This window comes from Dama dama, chromosome X (assembly GCF_033118175.1).
Source record: "Dama dama isolate Ldn47 chromosome X, ASM3311817v1, whole genome shotgun sequence".
Classification (NCBI taxonomy): domain Eukaryota; kingdom Metazoa; phylum Chordata; class Mammalia; order Artiodactyla; family Cervidae; genus Dama; species Dama dama.
This window is the reverse complement of record NC_083714.1, coordinates 137211938-137224968: the sequence shown is the minus strand read 5'-3', so window position 1 is coordinate 137224968 and position 13031 is coordinate 137211938. Positions and strand designations below refer to the sequence as shown.

The 13031-nt window shown below is 42.3% G+C and overlaps 1 protein-coding gene across 6 annotated transcripts in view; it reads right to left on the bottom strand.

Moving 5' to 3' along the window:
* The window catches only part of CTPS2 (CTP synthase 2), a 107948-nt gene that overhangs the window by 34501 nt on the left and 60416 nt on the right, over positions 1-13031 (bottom strand). For all 6 annotated transcript variants that reach the window (XM_061136079.1, XM_061136081.1, XM_061136076.1 and 3 more), the window contains exon 14: positions 4351-4447. In XM_061136079.1, the coding sequence (XP_060992062.1) occupies positions 4351-4447 (97 nt within the window). The remainder of the gene's footprint in view (positions 1-4350; positions 4448-13031) is intronic.

Below are 13031 nucleotides of genomic sequence, written 5' to 3'. Positions count from 1 at the left end.
AATACGTAAAGAGTTACATTTTTGGAGAGTGATCATAATGATGGGTTGTAGAGCCAGGGCCATGTGTTCCAGTAGAAGACTAGAAACAGTATGAGAAGAGTGGTCGGGGCCTTCCACCCCACACACCCACAGTGAGCTGTTTCACCTCTGGGCCCTCCACTTCCTCAGGTGATCAATACAAAGACTGGACCAAATGGCTTCAGAAAGCCCTCTTGAACTTATTCTGTCACTAAACAGGATATGTAGGCAGACAAGCAGGGAGCTGTCCTTGAACGCTCCCGAGGAGGGCAGCAGCCTTGAGGCCTAGGCCTCCCGCTTCAGTTAGCCTGTGCTTCTTTTGTTTAGATCTGGTTTCTGTAAGCCATGGCAAACCCCTGACTTTGTTCAGCCCTCGAACTAAGAATGGGTTTTACATTTGCGAATGGTTGAAAAAAGCCAAAAGAAAAATAATATTTCATAATGCATGAAAATTACATGAAATTCACATTTCAGGTCCCATAAATAAAGGTTCATTGGAATACAGCCAAGCTCACTTATTTGCATATTTGCCTATGGCCGGTCTCACAGTACAACAGAGTTGAGTAGTTGCATCAAAGACCTCATGGCTCCAAAATAGAAAATATTTACTATCTGGCCCTTTACAGAAAAAGTTAACAACCCTTGCTTTAGACCATCTAGGTAATAGACTGCGGGCTGGTATCACTCTCTCTTCCCGTGTTTAAGTAGAGACTTCAGGATAGATTTCCAGGAACTCTTATTTCTAAAAACCCTTGAACCAGCAATGGGCAATTCCCTACACACTGTCATTAGTCCCTTAATAAGAAAAAGCCTTTGCAGACAAAGACAACACATATATACAGAATACAGGGCAGGAGTGATCCTCTGGGAACACATTTCTTATAAACAGAGCAAATGATGATTAGTAGTACATTTGTCCAAATCAATTCACTCCTATAACCTCCACTCTAGAAAACTCAAGTTCAACTCATTAAGTGCATACATGAAATATGTACAGCTTTTCTGTATGTCAATCATACCTCAATAAAATGGTTTAAAAAAAGAAAAATCAAGTTCATAATTTCCACAACACTTAAGGAACTAACATGTGACTAAGGAAGAACAAGGAATTGGTCTTGATGAATATAAAAATGAGAATTATTACTTCCCTGGTGGTACAGTGGATAAGAATCTGCCTGTCAATGCAGGGGTCACAGATTCAATCTCTGGTCCAGGAAGATTCCACATGCCTTGGAGTAACTAAGCCCGCGAGCCACAACTATGAGCCTGGGAGCTGCAACTACCGAAACCTGCACATCTGGAGCCTCGTTCCACAACAAGAGACGCCATCGCAATGAAAAGCTTGTGGACCACAACAAAGAGTTAGCTCCAGCTTGCTGCAACTAGAGAATGCCTGAGTGCAGCAATGAAAGAAGACCTAGTGCAACCAAAAATAAATAAATAAACAGACAAATAAAATTTTAAAAAATAAAAATTAGAATCACTTTAGTAATCCAGCCATTCCTGGATTAGGAATCCACCTATTCCTGGATTAGGAATCCAGCTAATCCAGTCTATCGATATTGTTAGGCTTTGGTCCTACTTCAAATACTGCTTCTTTTAGATGTCCTAAGTAGGACTAAAAGAAGTAGGACTAAAAGAAGTCCTACTTCTTTTACTAAAAAAACTTTACCTTTCTGTTTTTCCACTGCTAGGAGCCCAGGTTCAATACCTGGTCAAGGAACTAAAGTCCCACAAACCATGTAGCACAGCCAAAAATAAATAAATGTATTTATTTTAAAAATGAATGATCGGCATCAAAATGCTTTCCATCAAAACTACAAATTATTCTCATAGGCAATATAGGCAAATGTATTTTTTTTTAATTCATTTATTTATTTTTGGCTGTGCTGGGTCTTTGTTGCTACATGGGCTTTTCTCTGGTTGCAGTGAGTGGCGGCTACCCTCTAGTTGTGGTGCATGGGCTTCTCATTGCAGCAGCTTCTCATTGCGGTGACTTCTCTTGTTACAGCGCACAAGCTCTAGGGGTGTGGGCTTCAGTAGCTGTGGCACGGAGGCTCAGCAGTTGCAGCTCCCAGGCTTCAGAGCACAGGCTCAGAAGTTGTGACACATGGGCCCAGCTGCTCCACGGCATGCAGGATCTTCCCAGACCAGGGATCCAACTCGTGTCCCCGGCATTGGCAGGTGAATTCTTCACCATTGAGCCACCAAGGAAGTTCTGTTCGTACCATTCTTACAGAAATGTGTTAATTAGGGAAAACAAAAACCTACAAATAAAGGGGCTGACTAGAGGGGGAAAAAAGTCCTTCAAAAGAAATATGCCAGCTTGGTTAAAAAAAACAACTCCTACAAAAGAAATATGCCATAGGGGAAAAAAACACTATGGTGATATCTATTTTTATATTTGTAAGACAATCAACAGAGCCATGGTCATATCTCCAATACAACCTCTATGGAGACCTGTGGAAAACCTCACACAGGTGGGAAAGCAAAACGATGTGTCTCCTGGGGACCACAAGTTCATATACTCACATGACTTTTGCAAACTATGAAGCATAATTTAAATTTAAGGCAGGCCTGAAAGCAACCCAAATGTCCATCAACAGATGACTGGATAAACAAAATGTGGTCTATCCATACAACAGACTATTATTCACCCATAAAAAGGAATGGAGTACTGACACATGCTACAATGTACATATATCTTAAAACATAATGCTAAATGAAAGAAGTCAGAAAATCCCATTCCATTTATATGAAATATCCAGAACAGGCAAATCTATAGAGATCGTTAATAGATTAACATAATGGGCTTAGGGCCAGAGGGGGAAGAGTGGTGATAGCTAAAGGGAACAAAGTTTCTTTTTGAGGTGATAAAAATGGTCAAAGCTTGACTGCAATGATGGTTACCTAACTCTGTGAATACAATTAAAAAAAAAAACAGTGAATTGTACACTTTTAAAAGATGAACTGTATGATATTTAAATTATATCTTAATAAAGCTGTTTAAAATTTTTTCAAGGCAAGCAAAAGATGTTAATTAAGCAACAAGTTTTTGGGATGTGTTTAAGATTCATAAAAACTGTCAATGCTATTTTTACGTCTACTGTAAAGAAAAACAAATCTTAAATCAGTCTTATTGCCATCAAGACAGCTAAAAATTTTAAGTATACTCAACACAATGCTCTTTTTAAAAAGCTTAGTATAATTATAACTGATCTTTTACAGCAGATACAATTTTAAAAGATGAAATTCCCCACTAAGAAAGTTTCAGAGTATCTGGAAACATCTGAAAGCCAAAGAATCTCTGCTAATACCTACGAAGAGAAAAATTTCTTATAACACTGGCTTCTCATCCAGAGAGAGAAGGGAAATGTGTATACTTTGAAACTTGTCCTTTTTAAAATTTCTTTCTTGCTAGGAAGCTTTATATTTCTTAGAAGTTTTTTTATCAGCCTTAAAGGAGAAACTCATATTTCTAGTCTTATTACGCTTCAGGTGAAGAAGGCATTTTCCTAAGGTATTCTTATAACTTCACAGGAACAATGCTGGATGCCCGAGATATCTGGGTTCCTGCCTCGGCATCCGGCCCAGGGGTGGTGGGGGTGTGGGGGGAAGGTGAGCAGGGGTGGTCTGTCCTGGCCACCACTCGATTCTCCATAATCGAGCACAGCGCACAAGGTACAGAGTAGGCACTGCGATACATTTATCAAGTTGAATCAAGAGCTAGGGGTTACATCAAGTTATTCTCAAATCATTTTAATTTATGGGGAAAAGTTGCACAGAAATTTGAATAATTTCTGTGATCAGGATCAGCAAATATCAGCAATATATAGAAGATCAGCTAATATCAGATGCTAAGGCACATCATATTTTCCTTGTCCCATGCTGGAGCTACTCGGGGAACAGAGAAATAGACTTCTGATACATAACTGCCCCTTCTCAAGAAGTTCGGAAATTTAGTGGCTCAAAGCAGTCAGACATGAAACAGTTAAACAGGGAGCCAGTTTCCAAGTAGTGGAGAGAACAGTGGACTCACAAGAACTGAGCTGGAATCAGGACTGCCCCAGTGCAGGGTCATCTCCAGGAGCATGGGTAAAACACAAAGTAGCCCACTGGCCAGGGTGTGGTGGAGAGGAAATGAGAAGGGGCAGGCACATGTGTTCTACCAACCCTTCCAGGGAGAGGGACGGGGATGCAGGAGAGGCAGGGAGGGCAGAGGCAGGGAAGGGGTGATGGGGTGGAATGGAAGAGCTCCAGGAGGGCTGTGGCCAGGCAAGGCCTGCAAATGATGCCTGCTGAGTTAGAAAACAAATAATCTGAGAAACTTACTTAATATTGAATTTTCAGTTTTGAAAACAGTTCTTCTTATTCCCAGCCTCATCGTTCCTCCCAAATTGCCAGGGTTGTGCTCCGGCATATCAATCACCTTAGGAAACAAAACAAGCCCAGTTTTGGATCTTGCAAAAACATTATTTTCCAAATTTTAAGCTTTACTTTTAGGGGATGTTCACCGAGTAAGGATGTTCCCTAAAAAATAAAATTCGATCGTTCCTTCCAGTTTTCCTATTCAAACACGGTTATGCTTTTATACACTCCTCACAGTATGCTGCCTTTTCGTCTCTGCTTCTCATCTTTCATTCAAATCACAGGTACAAAATTTATTGGGAGCATCTTCATGACCTCCCTCCTGTCATTATTCAAACTCAGTTTTGGTCAATGTTCACACTTCAAGTTCTGGCCTTCTGGGACCTTCCACGTTGGTCTTCATGTCCCTCATAATAATAACCCTCTCCTGCTGCCCAATCCGTTTCCTAAAGATTTTCTAAAAGCAAATGGCACTAATACAGTCAGCTATTGGTATCTGCAGATGCCAAACCCATGGACATGGAGGGTTGACTGTACTTATCTGCAGAAAATCTTTAGAAGGATTCCTTGTTTTTGGCCCATGCTGCGGCATGCAGGATCTTAGTTCCCTGACCAGGAATCAAACCCATGTCTCCTGCAGTGGAAGCACAGAGTGTTTAACCACTAGACTTCCATGGAAGTCCTCTAGAACGACTTTTTATTAAAAATATATATCATCTATTAGCATATCCCATAGCTCAGAAACCTAAGCATCACCCTGGATCTCCCTCTCCTTCATCCCTCACATCCAACGTGTCAAGTTGTATCCACTTAGCCACTCCAGACGTCCTGCATCCATCCACACAGTTCCTACTACACCCATTACCATAGCCTTTCACCCAGGCTGAGGACAGAGCTCACCAACTAGCCACACCCCACATTTACACACCCCCCACTACCCTGCACACTGCAGGCAGAGTGGTCATGGTATTTCTCCTGCTTAAAATCCTTCACTACGTGGTGCTGGCCCAGCCAAGCCCTTCGGCCTCACTTCCCATGACTTTACCCTCCCACCCCGAGCCAGTCACCGAGCCCTCCTTCAGTTCAAGTGCATCTTCTTTCCTGCCACCAGGAGGACTTTGAACATCTCTCACTCCCCTACTCTCTTTTCCTAAATTAATCCATCCTTAACTTTAAGATCTTAGTTCAACTGTCCAACATGAGCTTCCCGGGAACTGATCCTCCCAGGCATCACAGCCTAGTTGGGGTCCTCTAGCAACATGTTCCCTGTCACTGTGTCCCCATCAGTTTGTGTGAACAGTGCTTTGTGTGCTAGACTGAATCTCTAGGAGCTGGGCTGCTTTTGGCTTTTCCCGTCACATTCCCAGCCCCCAGCACACCCGGAGCTGCAGCTGGTGTGCACGGAATGGATGCATGGAGGACTTCATGAACTCAGAACTTCAGATTTCAGATTTGTCTTCAGGATTAATTCACAGAAACGCAGAAACACGTGATTTTTATGAAAAGCCTGTTCTTGTTCGTCATCGGTCTATTTTCTCAGTTCTGTTCACTACAATCTCATGGTTTTACTTCACCTTTTAAAAGTTGTTAAAAAAGACTATAGTTGGGTGATTTAACCTCTTCTAATGGAATTGCTCAAGTTTCCTCTCATAAAACCTTTCTGTCCTTGTTTTTTTCTATACCTTAACTACCACCTAGTGCTCTACAGGAAACCTTGACAACTGGAATTTTCCAAGAACTTGTCTGATCTTATCAATGCCCCAGGACTTTCTGAGCCACCTGAACCCTGTGGCCCCAGTATACTGTAAGAGTCATTGAGGGGAAGGGGTGGAGAAGAAAACTTGACTACATGCCTTGGCAGATGAAGTGCTCAGTTCTGAAGTGCTCTTGGCCTTGGCATGTCTTTCCTATCTTCCTGGGTCAGCTAATTACAGTTAGATTAAGTATTATGGGAGTGAGGTGAGAGAGGGCATTAGCTTCCAGTTCAGAAAGCTGAGCTGTTAATAAATGCCCAGCCCTTTGGGTATTTTCTACAAAAGAGCAGATAAGACTATACTACCTGCCACAGACTCATAAGAAGTCCTAGACTGATTCACAGCTTCAATTTCCACTTCAGTTGAAGACAAGCTGAACCCTCTAGGAAGACTACAGCAATAAACTCCCCTGGTTTCTTCTTGTAAGTGTAATATGATGCTTCAAGTCACCCTTACTTACTGTACTGGGTTTTTCCACTCAGGAAGAGTGTTTTTTCAGTTATTAGCAGGTTTGGAATTCAAGGACTGTTCTGATATAAATCACTGAGAATGGTGTCAAATGACCCAACTAAGAACAGGAATCCTGCCTTACTGCTTACTTACTTGGGATGAATCTGACAAACACAAGGCCAGAAAACACTTCCAAAAGAGATATTTCCAAAAGCTAAATGCAGTGGGCACAGGGCTGCCTAAGGGTCTTAAATATTCCTCCAACATAGGGGGAAGTCTGGAAATTCCTGAAAGAGCAATATAAGAATATTATTTAGATACATGAAGGAAAATATCAAGAGAAACAGCTATAAGAGTTGAGGGTGGTAAAGAGAAGGTGCGGATTACTGAATTTTTTCATTATAGACTTTTTGCAATTGTTGGCTCTTTCAACTTTGAACACAGCATTACTTTAACGAAAATACAAATTGAAGGCCCAAATGGTGAAATATATCATGTAGGCCTTCCACTAGGGTATTTGTTCACATTATCCCCACTGTTTTCATAGCAATAAGACAGACCTTCTCCTGAAATGATAGCACAGAAAGAAATCCCAAGGTGTAACTGCCATGGTGACCCTCCAATTAAAATGTGCTACCATAGAAACCACTGGAGAGGCCAACAAAATGTTATAGAAAAGATGAGGGAGCAGATGGAAGTAGTTTTCCAACTCTGAATGATGCCCTGAATAGCACTGAAAGAAGAAAGGCAGAGCGAGAACCGACAGGAGGCCTCATCCAGTGGATGCCCATCGCACACTCACAAAAAGAGCGTCCAGGCCAGGCACCAGCTGGGGGAAACAAACACACCAGAAGGGAACAGCCGGGGAAGGCAGAGACACAGGGCACTCCTGGCCGCGCTGGGCCCAGCCATCTGCCTTGCAAAGTTGTCAGGCCGTCCTACCAGATCTAAAGATGACAATAAGACTGCCTCTCAGGTTACAGGTGACCGGATTCAGCAACAAAATTAAGGAAACCATCTTTGTTCCTGGCATTCCTTCCACAAAAAGCCTGAGAAATAGGAGAACACCACAGTTTCAAAACATATCTTTTATCATTACTGGGGTGGTTAAAGAAAAGAATCTCAGAAATCCTTTAGTTTTAATCCCCAACATTTCCAAAATACCCTAGATTTTGCATCTAAGAGGAAAAGGCTTCTACCATTGCAAAAAGGGTCGCCTTTGCCCATTCTGAGCTTGGCCAAATACAAGCTGTCACGTGATCCCCACTATAGATCCATCCTTTCTTGGAACAGAGCCACAGACCAGAAGAAAAATAAAAAAGGATCAATAAGTAACGAATATTGGTGGTGATAAAGCTTTAGGAGATGTAAAAGTGTCATGTAAGGATAAACATGGCCCTAATTAACCTTTACCAAAGTTTCTGCAGTCTACGATAAAAGTGTAATGGGTTTAAGACTTCGGGAGTCCTGGGTGCCTTACACAAGAAAGTCTAGGGAAGTTAGACTCCCTTATCAAAAATGAAATTCCTTTTTTTTTTTGGCCGCACTGCGTGGCTTGTGGATCTTAGTTTCCCAACCAGGGACTGAACCCAGGCCCTCAGCAGTGAAAGCACAGAGTCCTAATCACTGGACCACCAAGGAATTCCCAAAGATGGAATTCTTAAATGGCAGTGTGAGAAAGAGTGCAAGCCTTCTGACCTACCTGACAGACCCTTGGTAAGCCCAGCTTCTCCCATGTCCCTGGCCTCTGGACATTTCATCTGGGGACACTCGGGGAGGCTATCTCCCAGCAGATCGTCTCCAGTAGCTAGCCAGCTATAACAGCCTCCATCATTGCAGATCAAATATAAACCCTCCCATGTGACACTCAGGTTCCACCTTGTTCAAGAACCATCTATGCTCTTCCTACATATTCTAACTTGTGGTTTCTACCTCAGCTTGGACAAGTCCATGGCCAATGGCACCTCTGCTTCTGTCCCTACAACTTTACTATGTACATATTGCCTCTTCACTACTTCCCCTGAGATGGCTGCTCCCCACCATCCCCACATGGGCTCATGCTTTAGGGGCACCTTCCAGTTCTCCTTATCACGCCATACTTAATACCAATGTTATGCTACCCTATCAAAGAAATGACCTACACATTGTTAATTCATTTCAAGTAAGCGGTAGGCTGAATAATGGCTTCCCAAAGATGTCCAAGTCCTAGTCTCCAGAAACTATGAATATGTTGCCTTCCATGGCAAAAGGGATTTTGCAAGCCTGATTAATTAAGGCTTTTGAGATGGGAAGATTACCTGGGGTTATCTGGGTAGGCCCAATGTAACCACAGGGTCTTCATAAGAGGAAGCAGGAGGGTCAGGATTAGAGATGGAGATGTAACAAAAGAGGTCAGAGTGAAAAGGAGAGAGGGAGGTTGGAAGAGGCCACATGGCTGGCTTTAAAAATGGAGGAAAGGGCCATGAGCAGGCAGTCTCTAGAAACTGGAAAAGGCAAAGAAATAGATTTTCCCCTAGAGCCACCAGAAGAAATGCAACTCTACCAACCCACTTCTGAGCTCCAGACCTGTAAAAAAAAGTAAAGTTGTCACTACATTGGTGGTAATCTGTTACAGCAGTGATAGGAATCTAATATAGTCCTTTACTGTATACAACTTTAACCTCTTCAATCATTTCATATATGCATCTCCTCTCAGAAACTAAAGTATGGTCTTCTCACACACAAGGACTAGATCTTCTTTTTTAGCTCCACCAGAGTTCAGCACAGTGTCAGGTTCAGATCAAGCACTCCCTCATTAAATCTCCCTGGATTTTAATTAAAAATTAACAGAGGAGGCCCAGGGACTGGTCAGTGAGCCTACATGGAGTAGAGAGTCTCTGAGATCAAGTTGCAGACAGAAGGGGAGGGGCAGTGGACTGTTCTGAGCCTGAGGCACACTGGGCCCAAGCCCAACTCCCACCTGATACACGTGATACAGGGCCAGCACTTTCCTACAGCCTCAGGGCAGTGTGAGGATGGAATTTACAATGATGAAAGTATTGAGCAGTCTTAGGAACATGTACATATTTTCCAGCTTTTGAAATCTGGTTTTTTCCATCAGTAAAGGTCTGTTATTTACACCAGGAAAAGAAGACTCATACTTTCAGGTGTGATTATGACACAAGTCTAAGTCCTACCTCTGGGCCTCACACTAACATTGCTGACCAGCTCTCCTCACAGAAGCCTACTCCTGAGACTGGGCAGGTGGCATGGTGGCTGAGAGTGCAGCCTGACCTTGGACTTAAATTCCAGCTCTGCCAGTTCCCAGTGATGTGACCTTGACTGGGTCCTTGCCCATCTCCATACACGAGCATCCACTTCACAGGGATGCTGTAGGACTTCTGGAGCTAACAGGTCATGTGTGGAGGCAGCTTCCCTGGTGGCTCAGTGGTAAAGAATCCACCTGCCAATGCATGAGACACGGGTTCAATCCCTGGTCCAGGAATATCCTACATGCTGTGGAGCAACTAAGCCCATGGACACAACTACTGAGCCTGTGCTCTAGAGCCACAACTACTGAAGCCCACTAGCCTAGAGCCTGTGCTCAACAAGAAAAGCCACTGCAATGAGATGTTTGAGCACCACAACTAGAGAATAGCCCCCCACTCATCGCAGTTACAGAAAAGCCCATGCAGCAATAAAGATTCAGTAGAACGAAAAATAAACTAAATAAATAATTTTTTTAATTAAAAAAAAATGAAAGTCACTCAGTTGTGTCCAACTCTTTGCAACCCCATGGACTATACAGTTCATGGAATTCTGTAGGCCAGAATACTGGATTGGGTAAGCCATTTCTTTTCCAGGGAATCTTTCCAACCCAGGGATCGAACCCAGGCCTCCTGCACTGCAGCCAGGTTCTTTACCAGTTGAGCCACCAGGGAAGCCCAATTTAAAAAAAAAAGCAGCCTTCAATAGTCATGGGTTAGGAGGAACCCAGGGCAGAGGCTGGAAGTGGAAGGTGAACTCCATCACGGAGGTGTCCCTTTTAGGGACAGCAGTGCTCTGGAAGTCAGGATCTCTTCCAAACCTCAGCATCAAAAACAACATGAACCCAGAGACAGCACTTCACACCCATTTTGCTATGCGGAGCCCAGAGGTGCTCTCTGAGGCACTGCTATTGTGGTCTTTGAGTAGAATAACCCGGCCACCAAAGCCTGTAGTAGCCTGAGCTTGTAAAATAAGTTACTCTCGGCTTTCCTAGGAAAAACTGAAGTCTGTCCAAAGATCAAGCAATTGAACAGTCAGGTGAAATAACCTTTGCCTCTCCATTTTTCCATTACCCATCTTGTGCCTGTCATTTTTTCCGCTTTCTCTGGTTTCAAAATGCACTCTTTTGAACACACCCTGTATTTATCGCCCATCTCCATACATTTTTAGTTAATGTTTCATAAGAATATCTATTAGTGGATTTCATGTTTCCCACTTCAGGTTTACCCCCAAGCTTGAGTCTACAGGTGAAGAGAAAAATAAGAGACAAGAGAGGTCACTGGCAGAGGTGAGCAAGTAACAATACAAGAGGATCAATGGGGTGTTTTTCCAGTTCTGTTAGCATTTGCTGTTGTTGTTTAGTCACTAAGTCGTGTCTGACTCTTTTGTGACCCTATGGACTATAGCCCCCCAGGCTCCTCTGTCCATGGGATTTTCCAGGCAAGAACACTGGAGTGGGTTGCCATTTCCTTCTCTAAGGAATCTTCTCGACCCAGGGATCAAACCCACATCTCTTGCATTGGCAGGAGGATTCTTTACCACTGAGCCACCAGGGAAGCTAAACCCTCCATTAGCGTTTACCACAAGCTTAACTTCTGACAACAAGCAGCACTGGGCCTATTTTAATCAGAGGTCTTCCCTTGAAACTAGAGATATGAAGCCTAAAAGATTGTTAACCAATACTGTTTCAAATATTTTCTTAGAGTTAGTTTTATATATACACACGCTCACACATGTGTCATATATACAATATGTCATGTGTTATAGATAATATATATTATGTCATACAATATATACTTGTTAAAATCATATAGATATACTGTTATTGAGATCATATATAATTATTAAAATCATTTCTTTGGGACGTCCCTGGTGGTCCAGGGGCTAAAACTCTGTGTTCCCAATGCAGAGGGCCCAGGTTCAATCCCTGATCAGGGAAACAGATCCCATGTGCCACAAGGAAAAGATCCCACATGCCACAAGGGGAACGAAGTAAATATTTTTAAAAATCATTTCTTCAATACAGACTCAAGAAATAAAACAATTACCATGTTGATTTTAGCTCACAAGTGCTAATTTGAGAGGACAGATGATTTAAGATGCTATATCAACAATTGACGAGATGTGAATACAGGCTGTGATAATGAATGGCACTGTGGTTGTGCAGGAGGATGGCCTTGCCCTTGGTAAACAAGATGCTGAGGTATCTAGTGGGTGTCTGGATATCTGTAACTGATTCTAAAATGGTTGAGGCGGGAAGGGTTGTCCATAGAAAAAGAAAGCAAATGTGGAAATGTTAGTAATTAGTAAATCTGAGCGAAAGTTGGGTTGATATTCATTGACTTTTCCTAAAAATTTTCTGTAGATTTGAATTTTTTTTTAAAAATGTGTTATATGAAAAACATATTTCTTCTCATAACCATTCAACAAAAGCCTCCTTCCTCCCAGGTGAAACAGAGCATAAGTATAAAAACCTGAGAAATTCTCTAAAATCTTGATTAAAATACATTATCAAAATCAGAACACTATTTTTTTATATTTTACAAGTGAAAGCAAAATGCCTGTCTTTAAGAAGTGAGTTAGCACACAGTCAGTATTATGCATGGAAGTGTCTCAGTCGCTCAGCCATGTCCAACTCTTTGCAACCCCATGTCTGTAGTCCGCCAGGCTCTCCTGTCCATGGAATTCTCCAGGCAAGAATACTGGAGTAGGTTGCTGTGCCCTTCTCCAGGGGATCCTCCCAACCCAGGCATCGAACCCACGTCTCCTGCATTGCAGGCAGATGCTTTACCATCTGAGCCACAGGGGACCCCACTGATGCATACCATAGTCAAATAATCTGTAATAAAGGCTAGAATAACATACACAAGACAGCTAAAATGCATGGAATGATCAAGGCTCAGGATTGGTGGAAGCTTTCAAGAATCTCTATACATAAGATTTCACATTTGTTCTTCAAGGTAAATAAGGCCTTAGAATTTTAGAACTGAAAAGCATAGACAGAAATATAGTGCAATATTTCAATCTTGAATCTGTACATAATTAACAAAGGGTCAGAGAAAAATAAATAAAAAATAGAAAAGGCCCATAAAAGTATGAATGTATACAAGTATTTAAATGCTTGTAAGTGCTTTTAAAGTTGATCTGGAACCCCTTCTTGTGAGTTACGATCAGTATTGGAATAATGTTCCTGGG